The sequence below is a fragment of the Eumetopias jubatus genome, unplaced genomic scaffold (genome assembly GCF_037043125.1).
Source record: "Eumetopias jubatus isolate StellerSeaLion01/CBP00866 unplaced genomic scaffold, mEumJub1_p1.0 scaffold_14, whole genome shotgun sequence".
Lineage (NCBI taxonomy): Eukaryota > Metazoa > Chordata > Mammalia > Carnivora > Otariidae > Eumetopias > Eumetopias jubatus.
The window spans coordinates 100939956-100958928 of NW_028274820.1; the positions used below are offsets into that span (position 1 = coordinate 100939956).

The window sequence follows — 18973 nt, forward strand, 5'->3', positions numbered from 1 at the left end:
CTTCAGTGGCTAGTGTGGATTAAGTATTGTTTAAGTATGTGTTTCCCATCAAAGGTACTTTTGGCATTTTGAACAAGACCGTTCTTAATTATGTAAGACAATCTCACACATTGCAGGCTGGTTAACAGGTTAACAGGTCGGTTAGCAGGTTAACACAGCCCAGATCCACCCACAGGTGCCTGATTCCAGACCCTGATTCACTACATTGTGCCGACTCTATTCGACACTTATTTAACGAGAACTTCCAAATTTCCAGGTGTAAAAATCCTTTTGGATTTGTCCTCTCCTATTAATGACAACATAATGGTGTGTTTCCCAAAATATATTCTGCATAGTGTTGATCTAGTGGGTGTCAAGTGTCATGTGAGCATGACCCGTTCCACAGGCGACGAAGTTTGAGAAAGCCTTCCAGAAGGGCACCTGCAAGAGGGCAAAGGAACGGTAACTGGGAAGACCAAACAAAGCTTGATAGGGAACCTCAGCCTTTCGTGCTGAAGTAGGAGGTAATTTAACAATGGGAGAATCAACAGAGGAGCTGGTCTGCCAGGAAGTGATTAGGACCCAATTAGCGGGCGCCTGGGTGGCTCAGTCGGTTGGACGTCTGCCTTCAGCTTGGGTCGTGATCTCAGGGTTCTGGGATCGAGCCCCGTATTGTGCTCCCTACTCAGCAGAGAGTCTGCTTCTCTCTCTGCCCCTTGCCCCCACTCGTGCTCTCTCTCTCTCAAAAATAAATTTTAAAAATCTTAAAAAACAAAAAGGAACCAATTAGCAATGAGTAGGCCCTTGACAGAGACCAATGAAGAGTTAGTGACTATTCTTCTAATTTCATAATAATACCAATAATAATAATAATAATAATAGGTACTGTTTCCTTGGTGCTGATCATTTCATATTATCTTTTATTTTCTCCCTTTCACCTATGAAATACCGAGGCCTAAAGCAGTTGGTTAAGTAACTTCCTATAAAGCCACACAGTAATTAATTAATGGTCATATTTGAACCCACTCCTCTCAAACTTCACATCTTATGATTTTTAAGCACTGTCCCCAAAGCCCAAAGGGACTTGTTCAGGGCTCTCCTGTGCAAACATCCAGAACAACCCATGAACTCCTTAAATTGGTATTTGTGTTAAACCACTGCCTTTATTTTCAGGGTACCTCTTCAACCTAGATTTATTTGGCCTAAGCCCTGTACATGAAAATTCTTTCTGGTATGATTTCAGTTTCTTAATTTTTATTAATATATTTTTTTAATTTACAGATCTCCATGCTCTATTACATGCTTTTTTTTTTTTTGATAGATGATCCATGTTGATGAAATATGGCCCATCTCTTTAGAAAGTAGCCCCATCTGATCCCCTCCTGGAGGCAGGACCTGCCTTCCCGGAACAACAAAATTAACGGTCTACCCAACTTTAAAGTGTTGGCGGTATCAGCATCCGATTTCCCTTCATTTGTCAATTACCTCCGCCCTTTTCATTTCAACAGATGTTGGCGCATTTTTTGAAGAGGGAATGTGGCTACGGTACAACTTCCAGGCACCGGGGGTCGGTGGCAAAGAATCGGGCAGCCGGTCAGACAGCTCCCCTGATCAGCAGAGTGCCCCTCCCGATCTGGCCCATGAAGGGATCCACTTCAGCTTCAGTACCTCCAAGGCGCCCTGCATTCTCCTCTACGTCAGCTCCTTCACAACAGACTTCTTGGCAGTTCTCATCAAACCTGCCGGTAAGGACAAGGATGCCTATAGAAGATCGCTTTTTCACAAATAAGAATATTGTAGGTTGATCAGGGAGCAAATCTCTCTCATTCACTTCCCAGAAAGATGACATGGCTGAGAATGTGGAGACAGCCTCTCTCATTGCCCACACCTCCTAGCTCTGCACTGGGTATTCCGAAGTCTTAGCTCCTTAAAGATCAAGATTATCTTCTGTGCGAGCAAAAATTATTATTACAAACCCAGGTCAGCTTGAGTTTTAAAACATAGTAAATTCTTAAGCTTCTCTGGTCAATTCACTGTTGGTTAAAAAGATTGGGGGCAGAGGGAATATTTCCTAAGATTTTTCCATTCAGAAATTATTCCTAAAGAAATAAGTCAAAAATCAGACAAAGATGCAGCATGAGAATGTTCCTCTTAGTGTTATTTATAAAAATAAGCATTAGGAAAGACCTACAAGTTCAACTGTAGTAAAATGGTTAGTAAAAGAGGGAGTCACCATTTTAAGAAATATTATGTATCCATTAAGAATAATATTTATGGGTAGCAATGGAGAAAAAAAAATATGTAATACAATGTTAAACCAAAAAGAAAAAAGAGAGGAAGGAAAAAAGAAAGAAAGAAAGAAAGGAAGGAAGGAAGGAAGGAAGGAAGGAAGGAAAGAGAGAGAGAGAGAGAGAGAGAGAGAGAAAGAAAGAAAGAAAGAAAGAAAGAAAGAAAGAAAGAAAGAAAGAAAGAAAGAAAGAAAGAAAGAAAGAAAAGAAAGAAAGAAAGGCAAGATAGAGCCTTGACTATACAATATCGGCTTATATCTATGAAAAATATGGATGGAAACCAAAAAGTAATAATATGAGCACAAGGTGCCTCTTGCTGATCGATTTGCTTCTCCTGAGTAATACTCTTTTATAAATGTCAAATCCTCACAATGAGCACAGTGTCCACATGTTGTAATCAGAAGAGATACTAAGTAAAATCAATGAGGAAGCAGAAGAAAAAAAGGACATGACCCCGGCTTTCCAGAAGTTCACGAGTTGAGTTTATTTCTCCTGGATCAGGTTAAATCGATTTTTAATCCATTGATGTTCTCCACCCACAAGCCCCAGCCTCTTGGTGCCCGGCGGTGGTTCTCACATATGGCTCATCGAGACATCATGAACATGTCCCAGAAGATGCTATATTGTCTACTACTTAAGTCACTGCCACATTAAAATTTAGTCCCCAACTAAATTTTATCTGTGTACTCGATATACGGATAAAATATTGGTACCAATTGGTACCAATTGGCTATATTGGTACCGATATCAGTAACTATATCAGTAACTCACATTCCCATAACCTACCCCCGTCTCCATGAGCGCTCATGCTGGTATCCATGGGCGTTCATCGTGTGCAAGGGTTTTGAGTAATCAATTCCGTATCGGTGCTACCATTTAACGATGCCCGATGGTGTGCTATGTTGCACACGCATTAATTCCTACAAGCCACACAACCACGAGGTAGATATCGTTCTTTATCCCCTGTCAACAAATGGTAAAACTGGAGTATGGAGAGGTTAAGTGACTTGCACACTCAGCTGGTGGAGGCAAAACCACAATTTCTAAGCTCAGCTGTCTGATTCCAGGCCCTGAGACCTCTACCACTCTCTCCATAAGGCAGAGATCTCTAGCACACTCTCAGCACATTTGGAAAGCACGACCAGTTGGTTTCTTTCTAACTTTGCAAGGCTATCTTCAAACTGCTGATGAAAATATGTTTTTTTCACATTTCAAAGACTTCATTTTTTATTAATTGATATTTAAAGTTAGAAAAATGTGAAGAAAGCATTCAGGGGAAAAAAATCAATAAGGACTATGCCAAAATATCAGGAAAAAAATTAAAAACTAGGACGTCTTAACTAATTGCCCTGGCACCCCTCAAACTTAACATATTAAAAGCCATATCACCATCATGGTTCCCCCAAAACTGGTCCCTCCTCCAGACCCTTTGCTTCTGCTGTTGCTGCCCCCTCCAGACACCTGAATTCCTGAGTGTGCTGTCATTCACAAAGGCACCATCCTTCCCCTGCGGGGAGCCACTCAGGCAAACAAATCCTGCAGAGTCTAGTTACACCGTGTCCCTCGCGGTATCTCTTTCTTTTCTTCCCCACTGCTGGTATCCTGGAACACGTCTTCTAATTCAGTGCTTCCTGACCTCGTTCCTGCCATGGCACACATAGGTTATTACGTTTGAAATGGCACTTGAGTAAATGGACGTGGCCATTTGTCTTTGGGAGGCCACCAACCCAGGGACCCCAGCAGCCCGGCCTGCCGAGGGTCTGCCGAGGTCTGAGGGGCGCCCAGCTCCTGGCACCTGTTAGCCTTTCATGGAATAACAGTGCGCCTCAGACACATCCCTCTCCCTGCTTCCGGTCCTTCCCCCCCTTGCTCTTACCCATCAGGGTCTTCATACGCAGTGTCCCTCATCATGCCTTAGTAGGGCTCTCCTCCTCCCAGTAAGTGCAGGAGAAATCCCAAAGCCCGCTAACCTGCCAAGCTCCAGGGTAAAAACACCCAGGTGAGAGCTCCGGGTGTAGAACCAGAACGTCTGGGTTTCAATCTGCTTCTGCCCTGTGCAGGTTGTGGGACCGTGATCATGGGCAGTTAGCCCCCCTATGCCCAGGGCCCTCTTCTATTAAAATAGCGCCTCCCTCATGGGGGTGTTGTGACAATGGAACGAGTCAATAAGTGTAAAGCACGACCCTATCCCCATGCAGTCTGTGTGTTAGCAGGCACTACATAAGTGTTAGCCGTTACTACTATCCACAGCCCACAGATTTAATCTACATCCTGCCACGTGTGCATGCCACACATCCCTACTTTTCCTCATTATTCCCCAAGCTCACGTGACACCTGTGCCCCCGCCCACCACCCTGCTCCGTTACCTGCAGGAGCTCCATCTTCATCCCGGCGCTAACACCTACCTTTCATTCTGGAGCCAGATCGAGTCTCACCTCCTTTCAATGACTTCTCCTTCCTTTAGACTCCTAGTCCACTTACTTTCAATGTCATTTGTTTGGCACTTAGTGTATTGTTATCTGTCTTTGTTATAAATATGCCCTGCTTCCCAGTGAGACGAGAAGCGCCCAGCACTACGTCTCCTGCCTACAATAGGTGCTCTGTAAGTGTTTGCTGATGATAATGATGAAGGCCAGGAGAGAATAAATCTGTTAAGCACGTTATTTGCTGCAGCCAATAAAAGAGCAGTCCCTTATAACCACTTTAATTCACTTGGGAGGTGAACATGAGATGCAGGAAGTGAAGTATTTTTCCATTTTAATAATATTTTATATTAATGGAAAATATTAATATTCTCCGACTATCATTTAGTGGTTCTCATGTACTATTATTTGAAAGGAAGAAATATATCCTTTAAATTTTATTATTCAAGAAAATTGCCATTACTGTTTATGGATATCCACTACATATAAATTTAACATTCCAACTCGTCTGTTTTCTCAAAGCAAATCATTGCAGTTGCCATTAAGTGAGACAGTTACAGAATTTTTAAATCATATTTACAAAGAAAGCCAGAAAAGAGAAAAAATACTGAAAACAGCTTAATACTGATTTTAATGAGCTGGAGAACATAACAGGACCAGTGACAAAGACAGCAGGGAGGAAAAGGTCTTTTTTTTTTTTTTTTTTTTGCATGATTACCATTTCCTCTGACCTCTAGCCCTCAAAGGCAGGGCCCGTTCTTTCTTCTCTTTGTAGCCCCAGGGCCAGACACAAGGGGTTAGAGACGGACGTGTGTCTTAGAGATGGACCCTGCACAGCTAGCCAGCCAGACAGCCCACGTTCAGGTCTTGAAAAATTGGATTCAACAGTGCTTTTCATGAGCACTGAATAAATGTGTTCTGAAGAAATGAGTAAATAAATGATGAATGCATACAGCTGTATATTCAAGAAAACTGGCTGTGATTATACACAGTCCAAGCATGAGAAAGAGGGAATAAAAACTCAAGACAGTCAACTTGTTCTTCTGCATGTAGCCAAACAACTGTCTAATCATCTCCTGTTCAGTCCCAAATAATAGATTGTTTTTAATGCTGTTAGGGTAAAGGGAAAAAATGGGGTAAAACACTGAGGGTTGGGGAAAGAAGCAGCCCAGAAAAAAAGAGAGCAGCATATTCAAAGGCCCTGGGGTAGAAAGGAGAATTGTATTTTCTAGCAGATAACAGAAGTCCAAGGTAGCTTGAATGTAAAAAGTGAGAGGGTAAATGGCATCATTTGAAAACAACAAGAGGCAGGACTCAGATCAGACAAGGCATCATACACTATATTAAGAATGTATGTCTTCATCCTAGGAGCAACTGGAAGGCTTTGGAGAGTTTTTAGTGAACCAGTGAAATCATCAATTATGCATTTTGAAGAAATCTCTCTGCAGGAAAAAAAGCACAGAAGCAGGGAGACCATCCATTCATTCAACAGACATTTATTCAGCAACTACTAAGTATTGGGCATATTCTAGGAATTGGGAATAAAGTACAGAGAATATAAACAAACACTATTACTCTCATGGGGGGAAAATAAGGCAGAAAAGAGAAGACCTGGCCAAGGGAAAGGATTGGGTAAATTCTTCTTTTAATGAGGAAGTCACAGAAATAATCACTGAGAAGACGTTTAAACAAAGACCTAAAGCAGGTGAAGAGTCCTCCATGCAGAATACTGGGGACTGAGCATCCTAAGACAGAAGAGCCAGCCAGTGCAAAGGTCCTGAGGCAGGAACATGCTGGCTTCTGAGGAAACAGCAACGAGGCTAAGGTGGACTGGTGAGGAGTTAGCAAGGAGGAGAATAAAAGATTATGTCAGAGATAATAGGGCAAGATCATATAGGGCCTGGTGAGCCATTGTGCAGACTTTGATTTTTACTTTGGTTGAGAGAGGAAGGAAGCCATGGAGGGTTCTGAGCAGCGGATCACTCTGACTGCCCTCTGTGAAGGGTCTGAGTATGTGGGGGCTGAGGCTGGGTTTAGGTAGGGGGGAGATTTGTTAATATGGAGGTGAGTCCAGTAATCCAGGCAAATGACGGTGGGGGCTTGGTCTAGGGGGTAGGAATGGAGGTGATGAAAAGAAGTAAGTGTTGGGGTGTATTTTAAAGAAAGAGCCAAGGAGAGTTGCTGACAGATTGTGTGTGTAATGTAGGAGGAAGAGGGGAGGCAGGGCTTTTGGCAGGAATAGCCTGAAGGTTGAAGTAGCCATGAACTGAAATGTGGAAATTTGAGATGGAATACTTTTTGGGGGGAAAGGCCAAGAGTTTGGTTTTTGCATAAGATGTATTTGAAGTGCCAGTAAGACCTCTCCGTTAATGGGTTTGGGAGTGAGGAACTCAGCTAACAATGAAATGAGGCCAAGAGGAATCATTGTTAAGGAGAAACGGATTCTGATCAGGTGGTCCAGGCAGAGGACCACACAGGTGAGGCTCAGGTGGTGGCCGTCAGGTCCCTGATACCGCACGGTCAGCACAGAGGCACCAAGACAGGCCAGCTCTGCATGGAGCTGCATCCACCAGGAGCAGGGCTCCCCTGGGACCCACCCAGGGTACCCCCGGGGCCAGGGGATGCCTGTGCTTTGATGGAGATGAAGGAGAGTATGTGAATTCAGACATACCTAGGAGGTGAAAATCAGCAGCACTTGGTCAAAATGCTATAAGCAAACAAATCTAGGATAAAATACTTAGGTAAAACTCAGAAACAGGGAAGGTTTGTCAAATTTGCTCAGAAAGCGAAATTAGGAAATACAGTTAATTTTTTTATTAATCTCATGTAGGCTGCTTTCAATTCCAGGGACACGGTAGAATATTTAAACCACCTGTGTAACGCTACAGTGCCTAAGTAAGGGAGGGCAGCATTTAGAAACTGTTGCATTTATTTGTGGACGTATGGATATGTACGGACATGATCAATTTCTGGGAAAAGACGCTGCCAAATTTTTAGAGTAGTTATCTCTTGGTGGGATTTCCGGTGACTTTCTTTTCTTTCTTTTTTTTTCTTTCTGTTTACCTCCTAAATTTTAATTATCGTATTTTATTTCACGACTTAAAAATCAGTTTATCCGTTTTGTTCCTCAAGAAGGAAAAGGAGGGGCGCCTGCGTGGCTCAGTCGTTAAGCGTCTGCCTTCAGCTCAGGTCATGGTCCTGGGGTCCTGGGATCGAGCCCCACATCGGGCTCCCTGCTCGGCGGGAAGCCTGCTTCTCCCTCTCCCACTCCCCCTGCTTGTGTTCCCTCTCTCGCTGTCTCTCTCTCTCTCTGTCAAATAAATAAATAAAATCTTAAAAAAAAAAAAGGAAAAGGAAAGAGGCAACAAAGACCGTGTGAGATGATTTACAGTTGGCCAAACTCTTGCTAGGTTGCTGGCTCCGTCTTCAAGCTAGGGGATGTCGAAGACTATTAACACAAAGATTCCAATTTGAGTTAAAAATGAGATAAAAAATTGATGTCTTTAAAAATCATAAATAAGAAATACAAGTTATGTTTGCTGTGCAGATTAATTAACAGCAGGATCTAGAATATTATCTCAGTCTTTTTTTTTTAAGATTTTATTTATTTATTTGACAGAGAGAGTCCCTGAGCCGGCAAGGAACCTGATGCGGGGCTCGACCCCAGGACCCTGGGACCATGACCTGAGCCGAAGGCAGACGCTTAACGACCGAACCACCTAGGCGCCCCTCAGTCTTTTTTAATATTATCTGTCATTACTGGGGAGAAGCACGATGGAGAGAAAAACAGAATAATTGGTTGAGGCCAAGTGAGCTGGAGCAGAGGGGCAGTGAGGACTCGGGGGCCTGGGAAGTCCATCTTTCCTTTGATCTGCATTCAGATTGATGCAATCTCTAACCTAGAATAAAATTCGTCGCTTTGTTTTCTTGGTCTCAGTGAAGCCACCCCAACTCCCATATATTTATCTTTTGTAAATTATGTTTATTTTTAATATCGTATGCTCATGATTCTTTTATGTGCTGAATGTCACACTTTGTGGACGGTGTGAGACCATCTCTGCATCCTGCATTTATTTTCTATTTCACATGGTATTTCGTCAGTCTTCAGGCGTCTCCACAGTCCTATATTTTATATATGTTCTCATCCTCCTTCCCAGGCACAGTCCCAGCTTGGATCATTTAGACCATTTGCCACTTCAGTGTGAAGATGATGGTCACTGATGGCTCACTGTTGGTAGACTGTAAACTACTGTGGGCCCAGTGCTCTTAACCCTTCTGGTTCAGCATGCCATTGAACTAGCGAGTCAGCATTCAGAACAGCCATGGTATCAGCAGACAGCGAAGGGGGCAAGCCTGAGCATCCAGTGAAACCAAGAGCAAAGAAATGACAGTTTCTTTTCTTTTCCTTATATAGGAAGCTTACAGATTCGGTACAACCTGGGCGGCACCAGGGAGCCCTATAACATTGATGTAGATCATAGAAACATGGCCAACGGACAGCCCCACAGTGTTAACATCACCCGGCACGAGAGGACCGTAATTCTCAAGGTATACACAACGTGCGCACATCGGTCGTATGTGATACTGGGTTATAGTCTCTATCCTCTGTTGTACTTGGATGCTGGTTTTGTTTTGGGGGGTTGGGACAGGCAGAAGAGATGCTTATTACACTTTCTCCTACGAAGTCCTAACCAGGGATGTAGAAGGATGTATCACTACTAAAGGAAAGACAGTGACGGAGTTAATGGTGAATACATTTCTTCGGGAGAGGGTTGAATAAATGTTTACTAAGTATATTCTCTGTAGCCTTGCTGCTTTTAGGCTCACACATCTATCAGTCTCATGTTTTTATCTATCACACCATCTTTTTTTCTGCATGCTCTCAGATGTCTGAAGCTTATCCTGTTTCCCAGCAAAGGTTATTTTGGTTTATCTGACCTAATTCTTTCGCTACTCCAACACAATATGAATAACTACGGGGTTTTTTTTTTTTTTTTTCTCTATGGATGCTTCACCCAAAAAATCCTCAAAACACAGACCTTCCCTGGAATCTCAGACTCTGGTTGTAGGCTTTCAGCACACAAAGGGATGGTTTTATTATGACAGTCAAATTTTGCTTCAGGTTCACTGATTGTCCCTACCCCCACCACTGATTTTCACAATGAAGAAACCAGCCTGGGAGGCACCATGAATAAAACATGGCATGAGGAATTCTCCCTGGGAACTAAGCCAAAAGATCAAGGATGGGAACTGTCACCGCATTCTCTAGAAGGAGTTCAAAATAGATACCTGTCAGGAAAAAGAACAGCAGGGGGATACTGTTTTGTCAGAGAGTGGAGTGCCATTTGGCAGGGGTTCAGCAGCCACTCAGACCTCATTCGGATTCGGCTGGTTGCGGTGGGAAGTTCAGGTTGCAAAGAAAACGCACAAGTCCTGCCTGTGTTTGAGCCCCGGTGGATGTCAAATTCATAACTTGATATGGAGTTTACGCTTGGCCTTTAGCGGGAAATGCTAGAGAGTATTTTAAGGACAGGTCTTTCCTAGGAAATTGACAACGTGCAGTTAGAGCTTCTCCTACAATCAATCAAATATGTGTAGGTAAGTTTGCCTGACGGTGGTGGCAGAGTCCCTGAGCCTAGCGCAGTGCCTGGCTCATCTTGGAAGCTGCAGACTGTTTGCTGAGCAAAATCAAGCCCATCTTGAACCATAATTCCAGGTTTATTCAGAATAGCCAGCAAAGCCAGGAGTGGCACAGTTTATATCATTACAGGATTAGGATGGTTTTATACCATTTTTTCAACATTATGTGTATTGGCTTTTAATGAGAAACATTCTCTTGTCTTACCCCATGCCATCTGTCACCTCTTTTCAAGCGACATCTCTCGCCATTGTGGCATTACAGAATAATGTTAAAGTTAAAAAGAGCTCAACAGTCAGCTTTCAGGGCAGTGTGGTGCAGGAGGCCTACCTGAGCTGTGGAACCCTGCAGAGTTAGCTCTCCCTGTCTCCAAGAAAATGCTCTGTGTGTTAGAACTGAGCCTTGTGGGTGGGCAGCCACGGCCACAGAGGAGGGCCAGGTGGTAGGAGGAGAGAGCAGATCTGATAGAGCCATTTCTGGGTATACTTCCCAAAATGAGGTCCAGCTTCTGGCACATTCTGCCAACTGGGGATTCTTTGGAACTAACCAGCAACCCTTTTTTTTTTTTTTAAGATTTTATTTATTTATTTGAGAGAGAGCGAGCCCAAGTGGGGGAAGGGGCAGAGGGAGAGGGAGAAGCAGGCTCCCCACTGAGCAGGGAGCCTGTCTCAGGGCTCCATCCCCAGGACTCCAGGATCATGACTTGAGCTGAAAGCAGATGCTTAACCGACTGAGCCACCCAGGTGCCCCCTAACCAGCAATCCTTTAAAAACAAATATCAGTTTAATGAGAGCTGCTACCTGCCACAGAATTAGAGATTGCCCTGAAGACAGGGAGAGGGATAGGCTATTTTAGGAACTTGGGGCTTTTAAGGCATGGAAAGCCAGAGAAGTCTAGGTAGGGGTTGGGCCAGAGAATGCAGAGAGTCCAGGAGACTGCGGAGGGCTTGGGGGAGAGGCCAGTTCTATTGCTCAGAGTTCTTATGGTTGCAAATGACAGAAAACCAATGCAGAATTCATTTGTAGGGAAAATTCCTAGTGGCGGTCATGGAATTTAAGAAAGGGCAAACTATAGTTTTGGGAGAAAGTCCAGGAGACCTGGAGGATTACAACAAAGACTAGAGGCTGTTGACCCTGTTCCGCCCTTCCCTTCTCCACGCCTCAATTCCTCTATCATCTCTGCTTATCCACCCCTCTCTGAGGACTGGGTTAATACCTCTTCCTGCAGGCTCCCTCTCTTACATATCATGGAATGCAGACACAGGAGCATGGGGTGGGCTCGCATCTCAGTTCTGCTACCAGAAGAAAGCCTCTTGGTTTTCATTTTAAAACCTCAGGGAAGGTCTGCGATTGGCCTGGCTTGGGTTGTGTGTTGCCCTATTGGCAGGAGGGAGAACGGTGATTGGCAGCCCCAAGCAGATGCTCAGAGTGGGGACGTGGGGGAACACCCTCCAAAAGAAGAGGAATGCGGTTCCAGAAATAGAGACATGAGAGGTGTGAAAACACGGGCTGGGCCACACTTGGAGCTTAGGAACCGCATAGAAGTGGGAAGCGCTCCAAATTCATGGACAAAATTCTGCCACAGGAATTGTACCGAGGGTGGTGGAAGGTCCTGCCCTCTCTCCTCCTTCCATTTGATCAACGCAATTGCACTGAAAGTTCTGGATGTATTTAGAAAGCCAGATGCCTCAACCCACGTGAATTCAGCCAGGAAAGACCTCCTGGCCTCTGGTGCTCTCAGCCACTCCAACCCAGCTCAGATGGAAAATACGATGATGTCAGAGGAGAAAAGATAGGGGCCCTCCTTATGGAAAAGTAGGTCAGACAGACTCCGGCCCTGCTTTCTTTCCAGTGGGGAGACCTTGTGGAGAAGGAAGGTAAATCTGAGGGTACCTTTAGAACTCTAGAAAACACTGACCTTTTTTCTGGAAGCAATCTACAAATCCATCTTAGGAACTTCTACAACCTCAAGAATGTGTGGGAGGGATATAGGAAAATGTTCATCATGATTACTTCTGTGTGAAGAGATTATAAGTGGTTTGATTTCCTCTAGAGTTTTCTGTATTTTCTCATTTTCTCTTATAAGCACATGCTGCGGTTTTTTTTTTTGGTACGTGTTGCATGTTTATAATCAAACAAAAATATGAAACATACAGATATCCTCAACCCACTCCGACAGCCCCCAGTGGTATAGCATAATATAATGACAAAGATATTCAAATAATTTCAAATTAAAATGCACCTCTAATCAAAGAACAAAAATAAGGCTAATTCAACCATGAGTATAGAATGCTAAGGAATGATGCCTCTGGAATTAAGGTGAAACTTTATACATTTATGTATACGCACAAACAGCACATCATTCCAACGATGTTTATCGGTGTTTACGGTGTTCTTAAAAGAAGGTTTACTTTCCTAGCTGGTTTTGGCTAAAGCTAACATTAAATTAATTTGCATTCCCTGAGCACATACTCAGGGAAATGGTGCTGAGCCCTTGAGGGAAATTGACCTTGGATGAAACATTTGCTGCCAAAACACAAAGTGCCCAATCCCCGCATAGATAATGAGGAGCTGACTCTAGGAGTCATCAGACACCGGAGTGAGCCAGAGCCCGTGACAACCCTCAAGTGGCATCATTTATGAAAACTCACAGTTGCACTAGGGATAATATGTGAAGGCTTACCGCCAGTCGAGATATAAGACAAACTCCGGGCAGGTAGAGAGCACCTGAGAAAGTACTGTATGCAATGAAAATTCATGCCAATTAGATGACTCCAAGACCCAACATCACGAGGAATAATTTCAAGGTCTTGAGTCACAAAACCCTTCTTCTCACTTTCCTTCCTTCCTGCTGTCCCGAGATTATTTCTCTCCCTTGCCTTCTTTTCGTCCCCCATCCCACTGCTCAAGGGACATCAGGTGGCTCACAGGCAGTCTGAACAATGACATAGGGAATTGAAGTAAGTCCCAAAGGTATATGTATATTTCTTACGTGCCCTGGATTATATTTACTGACATAGGAAGCTGCCCCCTAGCGTGGTCCACTTGGGCAATGTCACGTCCATGATCATAGCTCACATTCATGGGTGCTCACTGTGTCCTTGGCACTGAGCTAAGGATGTTAAACACGTCCTCTCATTCAGTCCTCACGAGAACCATATCAGATATGCAGCGTTATGATCCCCATTTTAGAGATGTGGAAACTGAAGCTCAGATCATCCTACATAACTCATCTCAAGGTCAAGAGTGGGAAGCTGCGAAAGCACAGATGGACTTAGGTCAGTCACATTTCAGTTCATACGTGCTCCTAACCATCACTTAATAGCTGGAAGGATGGGCACAAGGCTTTGAAAGTTGATTCCTCCAAGGGCGCCTGGGTGGCTCCATTAACTGAGCGTCCAACTCTTGATTTCAGTTCAGGTCTTGATCCCAGAGTCCTGGGATCAAGCCCTTTATCGGGCTCCCCATTCAGCGGGGAGTCTGCTTGGGGATTCTCTCTCTCCCTCTGTTCCTCTCCCTGCTTGCATGTATGTGGCCACACCCTCTCTCTAAATTTTTAAATCTTTAAAAAAAATAAAAAAGGAAGTGGATACCTGTGGCCAGAAGAAATTGAGTGATGGGGGCACCTGGGTGGCTCATTCGGTTAAGTGGCTGCCTTTGGCTCAGGTCATGATCCCAGTGTCCTGGGATCGAGCCCCGCATCAGGCTCCATGCTCAGCGGGAAGCCTGCTTCTCCCTCTCCCACTCCCCCTACTTGTGTTCCCTCTCTCACTGTCTCTCTCTTTGTCAGATAAATAAATAAAATCTTAAAAAAAAAGGAAATTGAGTGGTATTACAACAATAATGACAGTACTTGTTATTAGTATGAAATAGTTCAAAAATACGCAAAAGCACAGAGAATAATAATACATATCTACCCATCAAGCATTACAAATTTTCGCATTTTACTCTATTTCTTCAGACTTTTTTTTTTAATGCAGTGATAGTCAGGGCCCTGGGTCCTCCTTGTTACAGAGTGAGCCCTGAGAAGGTCAGCGAACAGTGCCTTCAGCAGCATTTCTGCAACAAATGTGTTTTCCACAGGCCATTCGACGTAGCATCTCTAATGAAAGTCAGGCATAACTTAAACATGGATTTCAGTGGTGCCTAGATGGCTCAGTCGGCTAAGCATCTGCCATCAGCTCAGGTCATGATCCCAGGGTCCTGTAGTGAGGAGCAGGGTCGTTGGACTCCCTGCTCAGTGGGGAGTCTGCTTCTCCCTGTCCTTCTGCCCCTCTCCCCCCAGGTCATGCTCTCTCTCAAATAAAGTCTTTTTAAAAAATGGATTTCAGTGCAAACAATTCCAGAGGGAGTTGGAGGAGGGGTGATGGGCCCATGAAGGGGGTGAGGGGCTGACATACACAGCTTTCTGATACTCTGGCCTGATCCCAGGGTAAAACTAGCTCCAAAAAATGAATAAACTAAATGTTCTTAGAATTACTATCACAAATTTGGGGGCTTTGATGGAAGTTAAACAATAGAGAGCTCAGGGATGTATTCTCTGGCACAGATACTCAGAGTCTATATTCTCCCAAAACCAAATGAACAGATGGTAAGGATGTCATGTTCATTTTGGCTTTCATCTAACTGGAGGGCCATCCCATCTTTGCCAAGAAGAGGCTAGCAGATTTCTCCTGCAAGCAAAATTAAGGACTTTTATTTTTTTTTCTTCTTTTTGTTGGCTAACTGAACATAATAATAAAAAAGTGTATAATAAAAAATTTCAGGACTTTGAAAAAAAATAACTCCTAAATCCTTAAGAACAAATGATTAGGTCCCCCAATTTTTGTACCACAAAGAGCATGACTTCAGTTGGTTTTCATCAGGAATTTTCAAGAAAACGTTTAAAAAAAAATCACTGCATTCTGTCTTTTAAAATAAAATAGGGCGCCTGGGTGGCTCAGATGGTTGGGCGTCTGCCTTCGGCTCAGGTCATGATCCCGGGGTCCTGGGATCGAGTCCCACATCGGGCTCCCTGCTCCTTGGGAGCCTGCTTCTCCCTCTGCTTCTCTCTCTCTCTCTCCCCCTCTCTCTCTCCTCCTCTGTCTCTCATGAATAAATAAATAAAATCTTTAAAAAAATAAAAAATAAAATAAATAAAATAAAATAAAGATGATAATTTCTTACCTGCTATTAATCAAAATTACAACCAAATTATATAAAAACGGTCGCTAATGGAGCCTGCTAATGGAGCTATATATTGAATATGAATCCTAAAAATGGTCAGAGAAGGGTCATCAAGGGCAACAAACACTGTATGCTCAATGCTGGAGACAGAGGGAAAGATGCAAATATTAGGATAACACCAGTAGCTGCTACAGAGTCACCCTCACACCTCGGTGGTTTAACCCAATGAAGGTCTGTCTTAGATATTTTTAGAAAAGCCAAGTCCTGTGATCCCTCGTAGTGATGAAATCATGCTATAGGCAGGCATTTTGAGGACCCACACCCACCACCCATCCTTCCCTCCCTTTGGCAGGGGGAGTATAGTTCTTGACTAAACCAAATCTCTGTCCATTCATTTGTGTGGCCTCCATGGCTCTGTCCTCTGGGAGGCTGTACTTTGTCCATAATCTGCCGGGGCCACCTCTGCATTGAGTGTTGCAGATGATGCTGTCATTGAAGCAGGGCAAGGGAAGGGTCCTGAGGGGTCCATTTCCTGCAAGTGTCAATTGCGATCAGGGTTGTTTCACACTTACGAGTCTTTTGTAGGCCAGTTGTATTGGTTTCTTTGTCAATACAATTCCTCTAAAACCTGAGTTGGCTTCTGATCTGTGTGCTCTCAGTCAGTTTCATGTTCCAGTAGCAAACCCTCCATCCGTTCCTGGACATAAATCTTGGACATAGGTCATCATTCGCTTCCAAGGGCCGCTGCCTCTCTCTTAAGGTCATGGCAGCTCTCTTGAGGCCATCTGAAACAAAAAGGCTTGGGTGGGAAGCAAAGACCCTAATTTTGCCTTCACCCATGGAGCTAAGCCAGTCTGCTGAGCTAAGAAAGCTTCATATGTCTTTGTTGGTCAACTCTTCTTGCAGTTTATTTCTTATTCTCTGGTGTAAGGCTCTAAATCTGTGGACTTTATTCCCTTTTACTGATGTCGAGAAACAGGCCGATTCTTTTCTGAACCCATCTCTTCTTTGATTCCGGCTCTTTGGAAGCACTTTCCCCAAAGCTACAGGTCACAGGCATTGAGTCTGCCTTCCGGGTTACATGAGATGACAGGTTTGAAAAAATATTTTATCTCCTACCATCGTTGTCCATCTTCCCAGCCACCCACGTCCATTTCTGTACCACGTGTCACCTGACCAGAGCCCCAAGGCTACCTTGCTAAGGTTTCCATTATGGGAGCACTCTGCTTCAAGGTGCTGACACATGCCTTAGTCTGGGTTACATTAGCTGCTGTAACTAAAAGAATTTATAGATTGTGGTAATGGTTTCACAGGTGCTTATCTCCAGACTCATCAAGTTGAATATGGTAATTACATACAGCTTTTCATAGGTCAAAATAAATAAATAGATGGCAGCAACGACAAAAAATTGTTAGAGCAGTCTTATTGGCAGGAAAGTGAAAGGTAATTGAATGATGCACTTGTAAGGCAGAAAAATGTGTGAGTTGATATGAGACACTGATGGGCGGGGAACCTGTTCTGTGTGTGGACAATGGTACGGTTGTATGGTGTGTCAGGTAACCTCCTCAGCCAGAAGAAAGTCATTCTGCCCTGGACGGCCCCTAAGAATCATGTTATGTAGCACTCAAAACACTTCCATGCATACCCTCATTTGATACACTCAACCTTGTGAGTCGGGAAAAGGCTGGTGCTCTTAGCCCATTGAACGGATGAGAAAACAGAAGGTAAGGATGTCCAGGTGACTAAGAAGGTCCCAGTGCTCACAAGAAAGACTCTTATCTAGAACCCAGACAACCAGGCCCCTTCTCCGGGGGCTGCTCATCGCTCCCATGTTACCCCTTTGTTACTTTTGCAAGCAGTCAGGAGAACCGGGCTCACCCTGCTAGTTTGCCTTATAACTCCTGAAAAATTTTAAGAGTTTTAAGTAAAAGTAAGTCTTTGGGGGTTAGTGGGTTTTTTGTTGTTTTTTGTTTTGTTTTGGTTTGGTTTTCGGTTTTGTTTTTTGTTTTGTTTTGGTTTGGGGGGGTGGGTTTCAGTTAGGGTAGCCGGTGGGAGATAGCAAGTAGCATGCTTGTCTGGCAAACTGTTTTGACAGGAAGGGTGGAGAGAGCAACCTGGAAGGTCGGATAAGACAACCTGCTCCACGGCTCAGAAAAATGCCACTTGCAGCCAGAAGGTGAAACATGCATGTTAAAAAATCTCTGTAGGAAAAGAGGTTGATGGAGCAGCTTTCAAAAACTTATCAGATCTGCTAATAAAGCTTACATGGTTTAAACATATTTTTTTCTCAAAAATAGCAGTAAAGATGTCAGGATTCCCACCTCGACCCAGTAAAGGAAAACCCTATTAAGGAAATAATATGAATAACTGTAGTGTGGTTAGCAGCAAAAGCCGTCAACATCTCTTGGGAAACCAAGTTAGCGAACTTAGTGCCATTTCTACAATGTATTGTTGGATGACAAATACAATATGTGGATAAGCACATGCAGTGTGATCTCAGGTTTATAACACTAATGATATGAAGCCTTGGAAACAAACCATGAATTGTATTCTGCTCAATAAGAAACAAAATGCAAAACCTATTGTGATTCATGAAAATTTTTATTCAAAAATGATATTCAAAAATGTTGAAATACCAAACTAGGTGATAGTCTCCTTAGAAAAGAATAATTTCATGCAATGGGAAAACACATTTGTTAAAAGAAACGACCTAATGACATCGGTGGGGGACCATAAAATCGTTATGTCCCTGTGCAGCAAAGAACTTAGCGGCCCAGCTTTAGGTCCCGTGAGCTTGCCCCATGTGAAGAGTTCCCGATCATTCTTCAGGTGGGCATGAACATAACCTCCTGCACTTCCATCCCAGCGTCCTTCTCTTCTGTGGAAACACGGAGCCTGGACGGGAGTTAGACACCAAAGCTCAGCTGAGTTATTTAAAAACGTGTGCCTTTATTACCCTTGAACTTTCTGACAGTAAAGAACAATACTCTAAAGTATCTAGATGTAAACACTCCTGAAAATTTTAATATCCGAGGTGGTTCGAGCCTTTATTAAAGGAAATAACACTGTTTGGAAACATTAAATCTTTTTAGGGATGTCAGAACAAATAAAGAAAGTTGACCCAGCTTGCCTAAGGCCCTGCTCTTGAAATTACATTGACTGTAACTTCTTCCCTTTGGCAAATTTAGTGCTCATCTCCTGGGCATGATGAACTCACAGCCTTGGATGTGCACCACCAGCGTGCGTGACAGAAGGGGTAATAGCAGAAATAATGATGAGCCTGGGAAGTCCCTTAGTCCTTCCCTCCCGGAAGCACTGATACCATTCACGCCTTCTCTCTTGGGGGGCCTGCAAATATATGACTACTTCACTTTCCACTCCAGTGGAACGCTGACTTATGTTTAATTTTGTGGAGGGCATAGGTCAATACTTTATTAGTTTCTTATATCATTACAGTGGTTTAATTCCACGGGAGATATC

General features: G+C 43.7%; 1 protein-coding gene across 1 annotated transcript in view; it reads left to right on the plus strand.

Annotated features, from left to right (window-relative positions):
* The window catches only part of CNTNAP2 (contactin associated protein 2), a 1403550-nt gene that overhangs the window by 1254984 nt on the left and 129593 nt on the right, over window positions 1-18973 (plus strand). Inside the window, exons 19-20 of the mRNA XM_088018399.1 lie at window positions 1488-1724; window positions 9105-9238. Of these exons, the coding sequence (XP_087874525.1) occupies window positions 1488-1724; window positions 9105-9238 (371 nt within the window). The remainder of the gene's footprint in view (window positions 1-1487; window positions 1725-9104; window positions 9239-18973) is intronic.